The sequence below is a fragment of the Motacilla alba genome, chromosome 1A (genome assembly GCF_015832195.1).
Source record: "Motacilla alba alba isolate MOTALB_02 chromosome 1A, Motacilla_alba_V1.0_pri, whole genome shotgun sequence".
In the NCBI taxonomy this organism is placed as follows: Eukaryota; Metazoa; Chordata; class Aves; order Passeriformes; family Motacillidae; genus Motacilla; species Motacilla alba.
The window spans coordinates 34,959,054-34,980,622 of record NC_052031.1 but is presented as its reverse complement, the minus strand read 5'-3'; the positions used below and the strand labels follow the sequence as shown (position 1 = coordinate 34,980,622).

General features: G+C 37.9%; 1 protein-coding gene across 2 annotated transcripts in view; it reads left to right on the top strand.

Moving 5' to 3' along the window:
- The window catches only part of PTPRR (protein tyrosine phosphatase receptor type R), a 136,395-nt gene that overhangs the window by 51,967 nt on the left and 62,859 nt on the right, over positions 1–21,569 (top strand). The window contains exons 1-3 of one of the 2 annotated variants that reach the window (XM_038155663.1): positions 9,892–10,686; positions 14,175–14,288; positions 17,442–17,597. In XM_038155663.1, coding sequence (XP_038011591.1) covers positions 14,184–14,288; positions 17,442–17,597 — 261 coding nt within the window. In that variant the 5' untranslated portion in view covers positions 9,892–10,686; positions 14,175–14,183. Of the gene's footprint in view, positions 1–9,891; positions 10,687–14,174; positions 14,289–17,441; positions 17,598–21,569 lie in introns of those variants that run through there. The other variant, XM_038155661.1, reaches the window with a different exon arrangement.

Below are 21,569 nucleotides of genomic sequence, written 5' to 3'. Positions count from 1 at the left end.
CAGCATGCATGTAATTCTTTCTGTTGGTTACCAAGATAAAAGATACAATAACTGAATTTTACCACCTCCCTGATGTGGCTGTACATCATTCAGTCAGTTCAGAGGTTAAATAGGGATTGTAGTCATATAACCCCTCCATGTTTTCCTGGAAGTAACTATTAGTTTGTTTATTGGATATGTACTCTGACTCACTTTATGAATCACTCCTTTTAAAAATACATTTCTTTGAAGGTTAACTACATATGTTGTTCCAAAAATTTTATTGTCATGAGTTTAGTCATATTAAGTACATGATGTTCAGGTGAACTTCACCTGAATTACCCCATGTGTCTGACTTACCTAACTACCCCCGATCTCTGATTCTGAGTTATCTCCAAGCTTCTGCATTATCATCACATTTCTGTATGACTTTGTGTGACTCAATAGACCTCTAATAAGCATGTTGACTGGCACAAAATTGCTACAAACAGTTTTCTGAAAGAGATCATCTGTTCCAGCATATTTGCAGGTTTACCCTTCTATTTGCTCTTCCAACATCCAGTATGATTACATCTGGAATAGAATATACACATCAAATTACTATCACACATAATTTCTTATCCCTCAAATGATACCTAGAATCTCCTTCTTTCTTTTCTCTATAAGTATGAAAATTTGCCATCTCAATATGTATCCCTGTTTGATATTGAAACAAAAATACCTTACATTTACTTAAGTCTGCTGGCCCTAAATACTCATTGATAGATTTTCTTCCTTTAGGCATTGCCAACCATTCATGTAGCCTTCTTTTTTTATGTAGACTTTACAGGACATCATGTAGACTTTACAGTATTTTTATGGTTATCTAAAGCAATAAGAAATATCCTTCTTCGCAGCAACATAATTTCTATTATTCTGTTTTCTAGTCTTTTCACAAACTTCGCAGTTTTCTGCATGAGGAAGCACTTTGGGTTTTCATGAACGGGGAATGTCCAGATGTCAGCACTCTCTGGATTTGAAAGGAGGGCAACAGACTTCCTGGAGAGCCAGACTATATTTGTAGCTCACAAAGCATTTCTCTGTTTCTCCTAAAGTTTTGGTGTTTGGTTTTTTTTCCTTTCATATGTGGACATACTCAGCAGAACCTCTTACAATGTGGAGCTGTCATGGGCAGACTGCCTTTTCTGGATATTCAGAATATGTAAGACAGGAGCCTTAGGCTGGGGTAGCACTGCCCTGCCATGGTCACTGTTGTCAGAATTCCAAGCAGCCTGCAAATGGGTTTGCACTGCAGATAGATGTGCAGCTCCAGCTTAAGGTCGTATTCATCATAAGGCTCTTTAGGAAACACTGATTTACAGCCTTTTTATGCAAGCAAACTCATGTCCAAAAAAACCCAAATTAAAGGCGCCACAGAAGTACAATATCACTATGAAATTATGCCTTTCATCAAGTTCACCTGATGGAATTTGAATGTTTGAGTGTAAAATTCCCATGGGGGATGAAAACTGATTGGTAACATTAAGTCTGTATTCCCAATTCTCTTTCTGCTTTTCCAAGTTTCTAAGGCAGTCTGTAATTGCTTGTTAGTAGCTCTCATCTCATACCTTTATTTCATCTTTGGACCAAGAATGGCACTGCAGCTTCTCTTTGCTATCAGATTTAATACTTCTTCAGTCTAAACAACTACATCCCCTACTAACAATTAAAGCTCTACATGTGTTCAGTTGTACTGGAAGTTTGAATACACAGGTGTGCATAAATATCTTAAGGATATGACCTTAAAAGTCTCATATATCCAAAGATTCATCTTCCTTAAGGACATAAACTGTCAGCTAGCAGCTTCTTTCTTGCATGCAAGATTTGTGAAAAACGCCTTTAAATAACAAAAATTGCTGCTTTGTAGTGTAATGATGGTTTCTGGATAAAGGGCAATTTGCTGTATGCAAAGCCATGATAGTAAAATTATGGTAGAGATGGGGCTGAGCCCATTGCTGTATGTACACCTCTGGTGCCCTGCCTTGCCATCCTGTTAGTGGTGAAGTGGGACTGCACCTTAATATTGAGTTGTATGATGAGGGCTCTGCTGTGCAGGGCTGACAAGAGAGGGGATGAATGGATATAATATATGCATTTAGACTGCTGCACAACACTGTGATATCTCTGTCTTTTTGAGGAGTGAAAAAGATGGGACACGTAAACTGTCCAAAACGCATGATTTGCCAGCATGGTGTGAGGAGAAGATAAAACACAGCAGGGAAGTGGGAAGTGAGGATAGTGCAGGAAATAAAGCTCTTTAAAGCTCTCCAGTAAATTCACATCTACATCTCTGAAAATACAGTGCATGTTTAATCCAGCATGAATTGGATCCATGCAGTTTGCTCCTGTGCACTGACCAGAGGCTGTGCAGACCTGGCACATCTGTGTTCTGCTGTGTGCAGCCACTGTCTCTCTGGAAGTCGTGAGTTTCAGTGGGACAATGTCAGTGGATTTTCTTCCCAGAAACCTTGCTGATTAGAAACATTTGCAAAATGGATTTCTGTCTTATCATAGCAAATGGGAACAACATCTTTAAAGGATAAATCCTTGAGATATTTTTTCAAAACAAGCTAAAGATCAGTTAGACATTATGTATAAAACCTAGACAACGATAACCATAGTCTCCAATGAAATTCCTGTCTTTGTTTGCATGTTACTGTGAAAAAAAGGGTAACATGAATATACAAATTAAAGTAATGCTCTTCCACTTTTCCTGAAGCTTTGTAGCTTTTTGTTTCATTTTATTTTTCCAGTTAACTTCTGGACTTGTTGAAGTAACACAACTCCACTGGTAGGTTAGGCCATAAATTTTGTCTGTATACCAACCTAAATAGAAGCCATACAGCCTTTTATTGACAAGTATACATGCTATTGTTGTCTCTTTCCTTGGATATTAGGTAGATGTCCTGTTTGTTGGGTTTTTTAATGAAGTATAGCAGTCCTCTTGCCATCGTTTGCAGGACTTCTGTTTTGACAGATATTGCTCTGGATTAGAGACATACACTCAGCATCTGAGAAGCTGAGTGTTTCTTCACAGGCATCTCTTCCTGCCCACACAGAACAGCAGCCACAGAACCACTGGGACTCTCCTGTGTTTCCAGAGTGCAGGAAAGAGGCAGAAAAGTGTACGTAAAGGTGCACTTGTGGCATTCATACGGGGAGCAGAATCTCTCAAACACAAATGGCATTGGTTGTGGTCACTTGGGGGAATCTGGGAGATTGCTTCTAGTATGTTTAAAGAATATTAGAAAGAAGGAACAGAAAAGAAAAGAAAAGAAAAGAAAAGAAAAGAAAAGAAAAGAAAAGAAAAGAAAAGAAAAGAAAAGAAAAGAAAAGAAAAGAAAAGAAAAGAAAAGAAAAGAAAAGAAAAGAAAAGAAAAGAAAAGAAAAAGGAAAAAAGAGAAAAGAAAAAAGGAAAAGAAAAAAAAAGAAAAAAGGAAAAGAAAAGAAAAGAAAAGAAAAGAAAAGAAAAGAAAAGAAAAGAAAAGAAAAGAAAAGAAAAGAAAAGAAAAGAAAAGAAAAGAAAAGAAAAGAAAAGAAAAGAAAAGAAAAAGACCTCCAAATCTGTAACTGATATTTCTCACTGAAAGAATTACAAATTGTTTTGCCTTTGTGTATGAGAGGACTATATGCAAATACTTTTTAATATTCTCTTTTAAGGGTTATCAATTCTAGGAATAAAAGGGGGGGAAAGCATTTTTCTCATTCTAAACATCTGATTTTGGCTTTGACAGATGTGTTGCCTGTTTGAAAAAAAAAATGAACACAGAATGGTCTTCTGATCTGAATGTAAAGGATAGAGATTAAAGATCAATGAATTAGGCCCTGTCTCCCTGTCATTTTAGAGATGTAACATCCAATAGTACAGTGCAGCACAGCTTCTTCATATTTGACCTCATTTTTTCATTTTGACCTCACAAGTGGAGTCCCCTCTAAAGAAAAGTCCCCCAGATTAGCCTGAAAGCCATTTTAGAAAAATTTTTCTCTAATAGTTGAGTCAGAAATCTTGTCATGCATTAGGACATTTGGGTCACAGTGTATGCATAGTATTATCAAAGCCAGAAACCTGCTAGTCAAAAATACAATATTGTTATTAACATTAATAGGAATTGTTGAGGTAAAACTCTCCTTAAATCTTTGAAGATTTGGTGTTAATGTTTTTCCTTCACCTGTGCCTCCTGTCTTTAGTACTAGACAAAAGAGGAAAATCCAGTCTGCTCAGATGTTCATGGGAAAGGGAATTTTTGCCTAAAAGCTTCTGAAATACATTCAGTATTAGCATTTTCAGAAGGTCAGGGTTCCTGAGATAGTCACCAAAATCATGAGTCTTTTCATCCGCTTTCTTGTTTCTGAACTTACAGTGATAGTTTTGCTAAAACTTGGGACAAAGTGATGTGTTCAGTCTTCTGATTCCATCAGTCATGTGATTCCATGACAGAATAAAATCCAAAGTAATTCAGGTTTTATCTAAGAAAAAAATAGCAGGCCCCCAAGGGTTTTGCTTTAGTTTGCTTAACTTTCTTTAAAATGCAAAATGGTAAAAGGAACATAAGTCCAGAATTTACACGTTTGTCTTGTATTGTCTGTCCTTGGTTCATGTTGGTTGGCTAAGGAAGGGTAAAATCAGTAATACTAGCTTTATTCCAATAATTTATGATTATGGTGATGATAATGTCTATAAACAGACTTCTTTGGGCTAAAAGGATGAAAGCTGATAAGGATCCAAAACATACCGATGAATTGCATCACGCTAAACAGCCCTTGTTATTGGACATTTGTTTCCTGAAAATGGGATTCTGATCTCTAAGAGTTGAAGGCTAAGGAATCACTTCTTTCAGGATCTTGGCTGTGCTGGACCTGTAATCCAGACTGCCCTGGGACATGAGCCTTATTCAGCAATCTCACAAGAACAGCCATTATGTAAATACCTCAATTCCAGTTGAGTCAAATGAATTTTGAGACTCTTTTGGTTTTTTTCCTCCAGATGTATTTCAAATTTTCTTCTTCCTGTGCCCAGGAGCTGCAGAGAACTATGATTATGAGAAAAAAGGGAAAGCATTTGCCTCTTTTTATAATATTCTCATTGTGACTGAGTTCAGGTAGATCTTTTTCATCTGAAAATAGCAATAAAAATTGTCTCTGAAAACAAATGCATGAGAAAGCTAGGATGTCAGCAGGACTGAAATCTTACTTTGATTTTCAAAGCAGAGAGAAAGATTATGAACAAGAGGAAGTCAGTGGGAGTCTTTTGGCCACATCAGTTCCTGAAACATGTGAAAGTTTATGTTTCTACTTTTGTTCTTCATTAGTTTGTAAGCTTATATATATGTTTATATCCATGCCTGCTACAAACAAAATTTAAAATCTGAAGATAAAAAGAAAAGGATGGTTTTGGGGTGGAGTTTTATGTCTGCCATTTTTTAGAAGACATTTTGATTGTCTTTTGTGTTAAGGATCATTATACAAAGTTGTAATGGGAATTCAAACTTCAGTAACTAAAAATCATTTAGAAATAAATAGCTGAAATGATGGTTTTTCAAAAAGAGCAAGAAGAAACAATACTGGGTTTCTGGCATTTAGAACTTTACACTGGCTCTACCTAGAGATTTAATAATTGGACAGAATTAATAGCTGAAATAAGGATTTTACAAAAAGAGCAAGAAGAAACAATACTGGGTTTCTGACATTTAGAACTTTACACTGGCTTTACCTAGAAGTTTAATAATTGGCCGAAAAAACCAAACATATTCTAAAGTGCTGTGCTGAGCAGGCTCAAAAGGATCTGTTTGCTCTGAGGATTACAGCTGGCTTTGGGATGATGAAATAGGATGTGACTGGTACAATCATGCTGTGCATAAAAGTTGTACTGGACATAATAGCACCATGAATTTCTTTTGCAATGCAGGGAATAAATTTTTTGCCAATATTGAATAAGGACAGATAGGACAATTTTATGGAGCTCATTATACATGCCTCTCAAAGAACAAAAAGGTTGAAATAGTGTTCAGCTGAGCTCTCCCAGCTCTCTTTGTGTTTCCAAATCTCTGCATTGTCTTGTGCTTTTCCATCATCTTGTTCTTTGCAACTGTCTGCTATAAGGGAGGAGGGCAGGGAGAGGTGGATGGATGCAGGAAAAAGCCTAGAAAACTATTAGAGCTTTGAAATTAACTTCAGCTCTTATTTTAAGAAAACTGAAATACTTTGTGATTAAGAAAATCCCAGTCCTTGAAGGTATGCAGATCCTAATTTTAAAAAAGACAGGAAGTAACTTTTGGGGGCAACAGTAAAATTGTCTGTGAAAGAAGCTGAAAAGTTGTATTCTAGATATCTGACCTCCATCTTACTAAAATATAAAAAATCCTCAGAAGAGTCAAATTCTGTAATTCCCATTTATAGGCATAGAACTGTAGCAGTACAACTGAGGCAGACTTGCTAAGGCCAGAGGCATAGCAACATTTCAGCCCCTTATCCATACTAGTAATCAATTGGCAGTAATTGCAAGCACTCCCAGTTTAATATTTTTAAAAATAGCTGTCAAATTTTTAAAAATAGCCATGAAGAACAAGAGGACTACTGCAGCCTCCTACTCTTCTCCCTTCCCCTTCCAAAGGGCTCCCACAGTCCAGAGACCTGCTGGTATTGGTATTATTTAATGGTGAGGCTGCATCAAACTGGTGTCCCATGGACAGTAGATAACTTTTCCTTCTCCTCTCCTACAGCCCCTCAACAATGACAAGCATGCATCCCCTGGGCATTTAGGATATGGGATTCTGCAACACTCTCACTCAGGACAGATCCTATTAACCTTACTGGCCTTTGAATAAGGCAACTCCCCTACTGAGTTGTAGGGACTATGGAATAATAGTTTCTCAAAATCTGCAGTGCATTCAGTGTTTGGAACCTGTACATACCTTCTGACTTCCAAATATGTGGTTAATGATTGATGCATTAATGACACCACAGGAAAGAGGTAAAGGGAACTGAGTGCAGCGAGCATTGTGAGGACAGTGTAACACATGGTTTCAGGCTCGCCCCACTAACTACCTCACATTGTGGTACAGGAATGACCCGCACAATTCAGAAGCCAGGAGAATGAAATAATAAACCTTTTGAGATTTCCTTTGGAATAAAGAAAACTATTCTGTGTCTTCTCATTAGATGTGATCAGTCAATCCACATTACCTTGTGGTATCACACTGGAAGAGCTGGCTCTTATCTTTTCTTAGAGATTGCAAGCCCAGAGGTTAATGCAAAACATAGGACTGATAGAAATCAAAGTGCACCTCTTGAAGACAGGTATTAACAAACCTTGTACTTACTGGGCTGAATTTCATTCTTGTACACTTCAATCATCAATGAAGGTCCTAAAGTCTTCCTATAGCTGACTGACTCACTGCCCAAGTGCAAGAAAGCTCAGTGAGGGAATTGTGGCCAAGAGCCAGATGTCACAGATGGAATGTTTCTCACTCTTATGTTGATGCTTCCTGCAGAATTGATCACATCAGCCCCAAATCAGCTGATCTCACTTGAGAAATTAGTTCTTCTCCCTGTAAAAAGAAATGTAAATCTGTCACACAGCTGAGGCAAAGCAGTTTAGTCATATCATGCGCCCACCTCCAGGAAAGCTTTGCCAGTCTGAGCAGTGGATGCCAGTGGAGTGCCCTGGCATCACCTCAACAGCTGATATGGTGTCTTCAACCTCTGTGATGCAGCAGTCTCTAGGATCGTTTACAGCTGATACCACCCGTGCAAACAGGACTGGAATGAAACCCAGTTTCTAGCCCAGGATGGTGGGCAGCACTCAAACCTCACGACAGCAATCTGAGAACATTCTTCTGTTGTAGCACTAGGGTTCATCTTAGTTTCTGACAGTTAGAGTATGATAGCCAACTGTATGACAAGGCTTGAAGTATGTCTTCTGTACAGTTTCCAGGAACATATGTGACTTGCAATGTCCATATAAGCACTCAGCCCTATTCTGACCTCATATTCAGTCTTTGGCCTCTGCAGCTTCCTGTGGTGGAGTCTGCGGATTAATTGCAGTGTGGAAAAGACTGCTTTGATCCATAAATTTTCACTTTCTCATATTTTAATTAACATTCACTTGGAAATCACTTTGAGGGGAGACCATACAGCTATCTGGACTAATTGGATTAACCCTATATTTCTCATGAGTGTTACTTCTGTCTTTGATTTATTCTATAGAGCTCATAACATATAAATATTTTAATGTATGTGCTTTCATGAAACATTGATCAAGAGCCAAAATTGCTATTTAATACTATATGAGAAATGTATAATTCCAGGAAATAGTATGCTTACTTTAAACAAAGATTTTTCATAACAGATGTGGATTGGGTCTTTTTCCTAGCAAAAATATGAGTGAAATTATACATTGTCACATCTTGAAAAGCAACATACAAATATACTAAACTTCCCTGGACTAATCAGGACTTGAAGCAATCAAAGTAACCTATTCCTGTCACTTTTTTCCTAATACTTATACAGAACCAACTTAAAGCTTTATTTTCTTATCACTCAAATACTATTTGGACAAGCACTTATATTTTTGCAGTCTACATATGATATTTGGGATTGTTTGGCAGTTTTGCATATTCTGCAGCCTCAGTGTCTCCTCAATAGAAAATGGATGACTTAAACAGAAGCATGTTCCAGGTCGAGAGTGTTTCTCTTTGCTTTTCACTGATTTTTATAAACTCAAGCGTATGCCTGTAATTTTTCTACTGTTCCTGATGATTTTCGCTGCACTTTATTCAATAATTGCTCCCTGACATTGGAAGTATTTAAATGTCCTAAGATTGATATTTCTAGTCATATTGTGTTTTAGCACAAATATATTATGTATGAAAGTTTGAGTAGGTCACTGAAGACAACTGCTGATACACAGAAATATGAAGCTACTTTAATTAATCACTAAGAATAATTGATTTTGTACTCATGAGAATTTTATCTTAGTTTACAGACATAATTCAAAGTTTAATGTAGACCTCATAAAAGGGCAGGTCTTTCCTCTTTGAGAAGATCATATGGTAGTGGGAGAGGTAAATGGGAGAGGAGTAAATGCACCTGAGATACCAGTTTGGCTTAGGGCAAAGTTCCTTTGGAGTGGCACTTGGCAAAATGCAATGTTGTAGTTGCATAATTCTGGCTAGGGATGTACTGCCTCCCATGTGATTCATGGACTGCCTGAGACACTAAAGTTGCTGTGACACATGACTCACATAATTTTAGAAAGCCAAAATCTTCTGTGGGTGTAAATCAGGCGCCTGAGCCACTCAAAGGGGCTCACCTGATGCCCAATGCAACTGCAATCTCAAATATTGAACAGTGTAGGAAGGAAAATCTAATGTGTTTAGGGGGAGAAAAAGAATGAAAATGCAGGTATTTTCACAATTTTTTGATATGTTTGTTGTAGTCCTGCACCACAGCTGTACAAATTAATCTGCAACACTTTCAACTTCCCTCCTGATAAATATATCCTTATTTTGGTTGTACAGATGAGGCTGTCTGATGAGAGTGACAGGATGCAACACTGTGGCACTGATGAACTATGCAGGCAGCGGATCGAGGTGCTCAGATAGGGGGACCCACAGCTTGGCCAGAGAGCAATATTTGCTTTAGTGCAGAAAATCCTCCCATTTTGTAGCATTTTTGTTGAATTTTTAAAACCATATATAAATAACTGGAGCACAGGCAGGTAAGAAAACTCTTTTCTGAGTTCTCTCACTTGTTTGGCTTAAGTAAATAAGTGTGTTTGTTTTTAATTTTGTTTTAGCACAAAATAGAACTCACTACCCAGCGGCCCTTAAGTATGTAAAATTCCTATCATGTATAATCTGTTGATTTAGTTTTCATCTTTTTTCATAAAAGTGTGGCTAAGATGTATACTTTCACCTTTAATCTCTTTATCTTTGATTATTTTGGTTCTGCATAATCAGTTTAGCTGGAGGTTTGAGAAAACATCTGTGGTGGTACAATCAGAAGGAGTTTTGGGGGGAGCAACAATTCATAGAAATGGAATTGTATATTTGAAGCTCATTGCAGAAAGGATATAATTGATGATAAGGAAAATGTAAGAAGCAGGTGCTTCTCTGAATTTTTCTTAAGAAGCAGAACCTGATCTGGCAAATTAAGATTTATTGTAATATTCTAAAAATATTATTTCAGACTCTGTTCACACATTCCCTTTCATGTTAGAGATTTTCTTTTGTCCCTTTAACATGATGATCTTTATTAAAAAGCCCCTTGTAGGATGACATTTGTGAATGATCTTTGGATTGGACATCTGTGTTGAGTTTCCCTTTCTGGAACTCTGTCTTCCCAAGTTTTCTAGTACAAGCAGAAAACTATTTCAGTTCAAACTACCTTTTTTACTCGGATCAGAGGAACCTAGAAACCGTCGCCACAGTTGCAATATCCAGGTGGGTAATTGCTCAGGAAAATGAGCCATCCAGGGGGTTCGCCTCTGGGCTCAACAAGTCGCTATTGCCAACAGAGCAGCTGATTCAAAATCATAACCTCCTTGGGGAGGTGGTTGCAATCCATGATAAACACTGCAGATGAGCAAAGGTAAAGGATGACTGCTGTCTTACTGGGATGTTTCAGCCCTTTCTTTTCCAAAGCAAAAGGAGCAGCTAGAGGAACACAGTAAGACATAACTTGTGTATCTATGTTAACGCTTGTTTTATTTATTTAGATGGATTACTTTACAGAGGTTAATTTCCTTTTTTTTTTTTTTTTGCAGGTGGTATTAGTACTCATGGATTTAATTTTTGTAATTATAACCTGTAAATGGCTTGTCAGGTTTCCATTGTACGAGTGATTCTCTTAATAATGACACGTCATATTGTTTGTCTAAGTACAGGTATTATTGCTGTTGTACTTCATCCATTAGCAGTTTCCTGTCCTAATCTCTTACCTTTGTGGACTATAGTCAAAATGGTATCTAGGCATGCCATCAGAATGGCACAATCATATTAAAATATTTAAATATTTATAACATTTTGAAAATTTTATGATAGTAACATTTAAGACTTTTTTTCCCTTTCTCTTTTCTATATTCTTTCTTTTCTTTTTCTTTTTTTTTCTGACTAATTTTTCTCAACAAAAAATTGTTATACTTAAAAATTTGCAGAAAGGCAATTTCACATCAGACCTTCAGGTCAGACTGAAATTTCAGTCACCTTCAGGAGGCACATGCGAGAGTCAAGAATATAATGCCCCCAAGTGTTGCCTTCATCTCAGACCAGTCTGATAACGTTGTTGTTATTGAGGAGACCTGATGCCTATGCTGAATAGACATAAATTAGCTGTGATCTTGTCAGAAGGAACTGGGGAAAAGACTGTAATCTTGCCCTGTTCCTGTCATTTACTGTAAGCACCCAGAGTTCACCACAGTGTGATGAATTTATACATCTCCAGTTTAGTCCACTGCTGCTTTATCCTTTTATGAATACAATACCAAAAAGGGATAATAGAGAGCACAGAGCACATCTGTCATGTTCTCCTCACTCTTAAGTAGGTGCTCTTGAGATTCCATCAAGCATTTATGTAAATTACCTTTCATTGATTGAGTTAGAAATTCCATTCCTAAAGTGACAGATTCTGGATTGCTTGTTTTCCTTTTGACAGGAAGAGTCAAATGCACTCCCATGTGCTGTCTGAAGTAGAAAAAGGTAACCTGTAATACTCTTACTTAATTTTTTGCTATAATTTCCAAGGAGCTAAGATTTACACTGTCAGCAGAAAAGGAGAAGCAGATCCATTCAGTGAACAGCAAAGCAAGGTTCTTATAATCAATGTGAGATTTTTTTTCTTAGATATTTCTTGGGCTTTTTTTGGGATGAAAAGTCAAAAAAAAAAAGAAAAGAAAAAAATCTTTACAGCTGCAGAAGATGCATCCTGAGGTAAGGCTTAAGGGCAAATTTCTTAGGAAGTTTTCTAAAAGGGTCCTGTAATTTCTGTGTGCAAGGCCAGGTGAGATTTTTAAGCAGGCTGATGCCAGACTGACAGAGAGCTGAGGTCTTCAGGCTTCCCCCAGGACCACGAAGGACAGGGTAGCTGTTACATACACACACACTGCAGCTGGGGATGAATATTTGTTAAAGAGCACAGTGAACCAAATTCAGACCTGCTAGGCAGAAATGTAACTCTCCTGAAGATAATGGAGTTTCACCACATTTTACTGTCCCTGGATATGATGAACCACAATCCCAGCATGCTAAATCAATGAGAATTTATTACCTTTTTATAGGCTCTGTAAGGTCTTCTATTTCCTCTGAAGCTAGATATTTTTCTGTCTTTTTCATTTCCATGTCTTTATCAGTGAGATTTTAACACACTATTTAATAATATCTCTATTAATGTGTTACAATACCTGGATCAAGTATGTTTAAATGAATGTATTTTGATTTTATGCCTGCTAATTTTGCTTAGTAACAACAGTTATTATTAACTCCATAACACCAGGTTGGACACTCTTTATGCCATCTAACGTATCTCCAAGGACCCTGACGACAGTCTTTCTATTTCAGGAGCAACTCCCTTTCTCATTTACTCAAGACCTTCAGACCAGGTCATCTCAGTGCAGTCACAGCTTTAAAGCTCCAAACCAATTCTTGTTGGGTGTTCCATGAGTCAGTCTGAGGTACAGAAGAAAAAGTGCTCACATCTGTTAGACCTCCACATGTCCCCTCGCAAGACATCTCTCTATTTCAGTGATAAAGTTTGAGCAGTTTTGTAACCACTGAGGATGTCTTGTCAAAGAAGAAGCAATGAGAAGATTTTGCATTTTGAAAATGGTGGGGTAGAAAGGGTATTTAAGTGGAAGGATCTTGTAATACTTCCGACTGAATTGAAGCTCAGTAGTGTGGTAAGAGCAGATATCATGCATCAAGACCTGACAATCCCAGTAGTGTAAAAAAATGAGAAAAAGGAAAGAAAAGAAAGAAAACCACTCAGTACTGACAGAAAAATCAAATAGATTGTGGAAAAGGAAAGCAAATATTTTATGGTTTTATGTTGTAGCTTATAAACACTGATAAAGAACAACAGTCAAAATGTGTGATGTTGCTTTTCTTAAAGATAAATGTTTCCTTTCTTTCTGAACCGTAACCATATTCCTAATGTGATATCTCACCCACGGATATTTAATTCTCTTTATGCAGCTCTGGGTTAGGAAGGAAGAACACCTGCTTGGTTCCTCAGAGCAGGAAGCTGGCCCGTGGCTCTATATAGGAAATTTAAAATAAAAATCTTTTTTATCTTGAGTCAACTGGCTCAGGCAGAACTTAGTAACTTCCTAAGTCAGAAGTAGCCAGAAGCATTGGAATCCTGTGGCTGTCTGATATATGAAAACAAAGGGTTATGAAAACAAAGAGGCAGACTCTTAAGTACCACAGGAAAGTCCTGTCTATCAGACATCATGTGAAGACCCAATATCTGGGTCTTCTTGGACACAGAAGATTTGATCCTGAATTATTTCTTGGGTAAAATTCCACTGACTTCTCAAAAAGGATCTGAACTTGAGGAAACTTCTAAAATTCACTATAATTCTAACACAGGGAAAGAAAATGCTTCAGTGCTATAGTTTATCTCATGCTGTGACTTGGATGAGGAAGCTTTAGGAAATTCAAACATGGGGAATGTATCCAGAATGTTTCATTTCTGATCTCAGAAACTGCTAATCAAAATTAAAATTGTATGATTTCACCATGTGTGACTCATTCTTCACCTTCAGGGAGATAGGCTAAGACAATATTCCAAAGAAATCTTCATTGTGCAAACTCAACATCTCATTCTTTAAGGATGCATTGATATTTAATACTTAACTTTCATTTCTAAGGTAGCAATTGTGTTATCTTTAACACTGTGACTTGTCCGAGGAATTAAGCCAAAACCATCTGGAAACCATTCGGATCGTACTTGGGCAAAGGTGGTACTTTGCTAATGAATAGCATTTAAGGTACTGAAATGTACCTTTGGACCTATTATATATTGTGATGCACATAGATTACACAGATTATTGTTACAGGAAAAAAACCCAACAACAATTAGTGAAAAGCCCCAGAGATATGTCATCTTGAGAATTAAATGTCTTGGACAAGGAGTTCATTTGAACCGATTTTGTTTTTCAGACACTGCAAATGGATGTAAACAAGCTGAATATCACATTGCTTCGGATATTTCGCCAAGGAGTGGCAGCAGCACTGGGACTGTTACCTCAGCAAGTTCATATCAACAGACTCATTGTATGTACCAAAAATCTGTACCTGTTTATTTAAATTCTCTTATATTAATTTTCCTGTCGCTATGGAAGAGTGCAATTAAATGGGACAGAAAAATACTTATTATTCCCTTTCTTCAACTGCACTACAGAAAAATAGATCCCCATTACAAAATCATTTAAATTCTCCTTTGAAAATACACCATTCTCAGCTAAGACAGATAAATCTCTCTTTTGTCCTATTCATAAGCAGATTGCTTATCCCTTGGTTTTCATTCCAATGCAGTTCTTTTTCATGTTCACACCTTATCCATGTTTTGTTTCTCAAAGGTTGAATATTGCTCAAAAAATACACGTGATTCATCCTTTCAAAGGCATCTTCACAATTTATCCTCAGACTTTGCATTAGTAAATTAAATGTCATCTACAATATTAATATTCATGCTTTGTTATTCTGCTATAATAATCTGTCCTCAGAAGTGATCTTGTAGACTACAGTATCCTACTGGCAAAAGATGGTGATAAATTTGCTTCTAGCAAAAAGATTTTTTAATCAACTGTCATTATATGTTTTTTTGTGTATGCATACTTAATAACACTGTTGTCTTTTTATGACAATTTTTCCATGAAGCAAGAAAACCCAACATCATGTGTGTATTGCTAGCCTTCAATTCCCTTTGCAGAGGGAAGAAGAGGTTTTTTATTCTACGTGCAGGTTGAATATTAGGGAAGAAAACTGACAGATTCAGCATAAAAGTATTTTCTGCCTTGAAAGCTTGATAGGATTGTATACATCAAAAAGGATTATAAAACTCCTTCAAGAAATGTCTCTGTGAGAAAAAATCTCACAAAAAATACAGCGAGAAAGATCAATAGGAATGCACTGCAGCCCTTTCCATGTTCTTCAGGAATCTCACTCATTCGTGACAAGTGATGATAAATTTCATTTGTCCCCTGCATTGACCAGAATGAAAGGCTTAAAGACATATTCAGAGAAAAGCACAATTAAATGAGAAATGTTTTGGAGTCTGAGATATGTATTTCCATATACTGAATCACCTAATAGCTTTCTTACTATGCTCCTTAGAAATTATGTAAATAAACAGAAGAAATATGCTGTTTATTTTCCTACTGGCTCCACTACATTTTGCTTTCTCCTCTCATTTATGATTTAAGGGAAGAGATAATGTCATTTTGCACCTGCATATAGCCCAGAATACAGTAAGCACTATTATTTAGTAGTCTTTTCAACACCTGTAAAAGTTCTTCTGTGGGTCAATATTTCAGCTATATAAGAAAGCAAGCAAACTTTTCCCTATTTGCTCTAAAAATCACACACAGTCAAAATTCACAAGGAAGATGAATACATCTTAGGAGACATTATTGCCGCTTTTCATCCTTCTAGCATGAGACAGTTCCTCTCACACAGAGTGCTGGCAAGCAAGCAGAGCACATCAAAATTAATCTTGCCTTGTTTCTGTGTGTTGTTTCTAAACTACTCATCTAGGCTCCCTGTAACAGCAGTAGAGAGGATGGTAACTGCTGGAGAAGAGGCACTGGGATCCATCCAATTATATTAGGATGGATTAAGAGATGCCAGTCCCTCTCTGCTGACTTTTGGAGGTAGGCAACTGAAGTCAGGTGGGGGCACTCACTCCCAAGTGAGCAGCTCTCAGAAGTGATCAGGAGTCTGGAAGCCGGGATGTAGATGGACGCAGAGGGAGCAGACAGCCTGCTAACCTCTTACATGTTACACAGATGCCAGGAAATATTAACTTACTATTTCCAGTGTCTCCTTAACCTTTCCAGTACATCCTCCTCCCATAAAGGTCCTTTTATGGGATAGAGAAACTCATAAACAGTGGAGGCACAAACCACTGGGAATGCTGCATACCCACCAAGCCTTGCCTGGTGCCTGTGACCTGCACGCAGGGGAGTCCCCTTCCCACGTCAGAGACTCAGAGACTGTCAGAGCCTCAAATCACTGGTAGCCAGTGTCCTTATCATTCTTATTGAGCAGATGGACCAGCAGCACATGTGAGAGCACAGAGGACAGATTTAGGGCAAACATGTTTGAAATAGTCTCTTTCTGTGCAGCTCTATTTTGAATGCAAGGAGTATTTTATGCAAAGAGTACTTCATGCAAAGGTACTTTAAGAATAGCAAAAGATGTCTTTTTCTTCACTTCAGTAGAGATAATGATACATATTCAAGGTGATGGGAAGGAGGCAGGGGAAATCAAGATTATCCCTGTTTGAACTGATCTCTCCCATCCCATAATGATGAATAGCAAATAACCAAATTGGTGAGGTTCTTGCCTGCCCAGGCAGCAATACAGGGAGCAGCTCCATGCCTACCTCATGTGTGTGGAATCCCCCAGATTTGGAATCTGCTCCACAGTGTCAGCTACGCTGGCCATAGCCCTGGGTAGACAGGGTTCCCACATCCTGTTTGGACATCAGAGCTGTCTCATGTGCTGTTCAAGTCTGTCACAACAGAGAAACTCTCTTTCCTTTTGCTACCTTGAAACAGAGTGGGCATCACTGGCATTTCTAATACAGAACCTCTTAGGCTGCCAGGACTGCATCAAAGACACCAAGGCAAGAATTAGTGGGTAAGGGAGTGGACATCCTCAGGTCACCCATTAAGTGCTAACAAAACTTCCCTGCTCCTTTAATTTTGTTGGACCATATTAAATTGCACTGCACTCAACTAAGAGGACTTTATGTGTTATGTGTCTGCCATATGTTGAGAAGGGACTAGAAAGTAATGTCCAAATATCACAGCATTATGCTAAGCATTCCTATTTCAGCTTAGCTCAGATGAACTACCTGCTAAAATCCCTGCTGGCACATTACCGTTGACCCCATCCCATGGCTCCTCCTATATCACTACGTTACATTGATTGTATACTAGACTCAGGAAAAGTCTACCTCGTCAATATTGATTGAGACAAAGCACTCATACCCACCTATAGGTTTTGCATTTTCTTCCACAGTCTGCTGGTATTTACAGAGACAGGCAAAAGGTATGCTGTGCTGACAGAGCAGGTTGCAACCTTTATACTCCATGCTTTTGCCTTTGGAATTATAGTTGCAATCTACAGAAAGCAGAGATTAATACCAGCCCCCTCCTATGATTTTGCTTCCTTTTCTTTTTTCTTTTTTTTTTTAACTAGGGGAAGAAGAACTGTGTGGAACTGTTTGTGTCCCCACTGAACACGAAGCCAGGAATTTCTGAGGCGCTCCCATCGGAAGAAGTGCTGCGTTCCCTTAATATCAACATTTTGCATCAGAGTTTATCCCAGTTTGGAATAACAGAGGTCTCCCCTGAGGTTGGTTATCAATCTTCTAACCTGTATTATTTTGATACAGATTAGGCACTCACATCCTTGGTAGTATTCTGGTCGAGGTTCTCAAGCATGAGGCAGAGAATGTATGAGCTTAGAGAGCATCACTACAGTAAGACTGTAGTTCTTCTTATTATAGAATCCTCAAACAGCCTGTATTGGAAAGGATTTTAAAGATCACCTAGTTCCAACCCCTCTGCCATGGACTGCTGCACCTTTCACTAGACCAGATTGCTCAGAGCCCCATCCAACTAGCTCTGTTAAATTACTTTAGTGGTGCTCTGTTAGGCTATTTACTCTTTAACATCCACGTCCTCCTTGCACGGATGAGCTACCATTGAAATCAGAGTCTAGATCCTAAGCATGCACTAATTGCCTTAAAGGAAATGGACATAAGGAATTCCAGTCTATTAATGGGTGTAGGAAGATATAACAATTTCAATAGAGAGATGAATGGAATGCAGATATTGGGTGTCACCATTACTACCCATGTAACTTTTGTCTGACATGATTTTGAAAAACTGAATCTGTACATTACATCTATGCTCCTTTCTATTTTTAGCATTGGCAAGAGATTTATTTTATGTGCTCCAAAAAGAGGGTAAAAATAAAAGTTGTAGCTATTATTTGTATGACTTCATCCATTTTTTGGAAGAATAAAATCCGTTTCAAAGCAGAGATAACATTGTCATCTCCCCAGCTTGTCTGAGACAATAGTAGTGAGATAGACATCTAATTTTGGGTCAACCATTTAAACTGTGCCCAGAAAATGAAAGAAGGTAAAAGCCTTAAGGGTAAAAAGCCCATGAGTTCATGGACATGGCCATATCACACTACATTTTATTTAGTGTCTTACCTGAAGCCCTTACGTACATATAAAGACCCTCAGAATACAGTTTGAGGCCAAACCCCTTCAATCATGTTGTCAAGAATCAAGATTTTCAGTGGAAATTCTCAATTTGGCAGAGAAGGTGTCCATGTCCACAAAAGTGGGAAAAAAATTTAAATACTCTGATGAACTGTGTTTCCCTCTATGGGTAAAAAGTTCCTGGGGTTTTTTTATATCCAAAGCTGTGTTTGAGACGTTGCTGTTTGAGCCACTGGCATGTTATGCCCACTGTATTTTTACTGATAAGAAATTTTTTTTGCTCACTTTAAGTATTCTAAGAATCTAGATGTCTTTGTCACAAAATAATGAAATATAAAGCAAGGCCAGTTCATGTTCTATTACAGCAACCTGCCACTATCAAAATTGAGATTCTCAAGTTTTAGCTGTTCTAATACAAAACATAGCAAAGCAGTGGCTTCCAAATGTCAAATCAAGTCCTTATAGCACCCACCAGCAAACTGAGTGAAGCTTCCTTTAGGTCAGAATTTCCTTTGTATCTGAAGCACATGAGTCTGACAGTTGGGATAGAGGCAATTATCTATTCCTAGTACTACAGATAACACTTCAGATAGACATGGAGCAAGAACTTACATGAATGATATACAAAGGGAGAAATGTCATTGTCGCCATGATATTTTCTGAAAAATCCCTTTGCCAGGGTTTTTTCTCCTGAGAAGCTGAGAAGCCTCAGAGGAAAAGAAAAACGTTAATTATCTGCTGCTGTGGAATGCAACAGGTGCATCTTTGATTGGTCCATGCTGGTTGTTTCTAATTAATGACCAATCAAAGATGCAGCTGGGTCAGACTCTCTGAGAGTCACAAGCCTTTGTTATTCATTCCTTCCTATTCTTGTCTAGCCTTCTGATGAATCCTTTCTCTCTATTCCTTTAGTGTAGTTTTAATATAGCATTTTTAATATAATATATATCTTAATATAATAAATCTGTCTTCTGAAAAATGGAGTCCAGATTCTCATCTCTTCCCTCATCCTGGGACCACTCGAACACAGTCTCATGTCATCAAGCTGTGAAGAGATGCTGGAAAAAAACGAAGCCTTGAACTCAAGAACTCATCTTGAGTTAGATACATTTCAATAATCTGGAGTGTTCAGACATTTGTATTTTCTTTCTGGAAAAAAAAATAGGTAATCATTTAGAACAGAATTATTAGAATGAAAGCTGTGCAGTCTCTAACTGCTAATACTGTTGGAGACATAATAGATTATTTTAATATTTCAATTGATAGCAGATTATACAGCTAAGGCATTGATCCTGAAAAATAATGCAGCTTTACACTAATATGTAATACATATTCTTTATGGATCTCAAGAAATAGTTTACACGTGTAAGACTACACAGAAAAGAACATCTAAAAAACAGCAACATACGATCTTTACTTGGTCAGCTGCCAACCCCTTATGTTCCCTCAACTTGCTCTAAGAACAAATTGCTCCAAAAAAGTAACAGTGAACTGAAACAAAACAGGCAAACCTTTGAAGGAAGGTGTAGTTATACAAAGCTTTACATAGCTGTGATGCATGATTTTACCCATTGTAAAATGCTGTGTGTGTGTGTGTGTGTGTACTGCTATCAATTCTGATTAAATCATGAGCTAAAATTGTACACTCTTCTACCAACAGTATGAATGCTTCACAACCAGTTTTGGTATGTGCATTGTCAGTGTATCTGTGCACAAAGGAAGCATTACTCTCATCTTTCTAGGTGGGTGGCAGACACAGAGGTGTTAGGGCTGGAATTTGTCTCCTTTTTCAGCTGTATTTCAGTAAGAGCTGCCTAAGGCTTGAAAGTCTTCTGGCTCTCTCTCTATGGTAAACAAAAAGAGCTATGTTTGACAGGAAGTTCATCCCATCTACGAGACACCTCTCCTGAGATTGCTTGCTTGACCCTTTTTAACAAAGTTTAGTGCAAACTAGACCCACCCCCCCCCCCCCCCCCCCCCCCCGAGAGGGTTAATGCTTTTGGAGATTAGCCTGTCCAAAGAAATTTTATCAAGATTATGTAGGAAAACCCACAAGAAAAACTGCTCTGCTCAAAGTTTCAGCCCATACTATACTATAAACAGCAAAAGTCCCAATACCTGGAACTACATTTCCATTCATTACAGAAATAATTTGCTTGTTCACATCTGCTGATGCATGATCACTGCTTGATCTATTTTCAAGTGAATTGCCTGTCTCAAAAATATATCCTTGTTTCTCATTCTGCATTTGCTGAAAGAGCAGTTTCCCTATATGTCTGTGCTGTAGGAACCACGAGAGTACTTTACTGCCTGGTGTAAAATGAGATGTGTACCAGTGGAAACGTGCAAATTTAAAAGGTGTCCTTGCCATTCCAGGGGTCCAGAACAATGTCTATACCTTTCATATCTCCTTGATTTTCCAATGCCTTATCATAGTTGTAGCACTTGTTCTTTTATTGTGCTCTAAAGTTTGTGTCGGAAGTGGGATTTCAGACTGAGTTCTGCTCCATGGGATGTACCACAGTCAGGAGTAGACTTCTCCAGAACAAAGTACCAAGTTGTGCTTGATGGTAGGACTATATTCAATGACTTAGGCAGTCTATGTTATTATGGTGTGGGGATCCTGGCTTCTTAATGTCTTTAAATTGCTTGGATTAAAATAAACTACTGCTGGATTTCAGAATTTACTAGAAGAGAACTTGAAGTGGTTTTGAATCACAAAAATAACTGAAGTTACAGTACATAAGGGTTACTATGTTTTGCCAGCTGAAAATGTGTCACTGAAGGAGTAATTTCCAGAGTTCATACCAGTATTATGCAATCCCAAAATGTAGCATTACAGCCTCCTTGCACAAAGAGGTTGCCTTTGAAGTATGTGATATTAACATATTAGAGAAGAAATCAAAGGAAGCAATCATGCATTTAAAGTATACAGAAAGTGTAAGTTGCTGTAAGGACAAGTGATCAAAACCAATATCTTAGAAATTACAGCAGCCTAGACTGATAGAGGCACCTGGGAACAAAGCAGAACACAAGGACATGCTCCTGTGATCAGGCAAGGCACCTGTAGTGCAAAACCTGCACGGTGC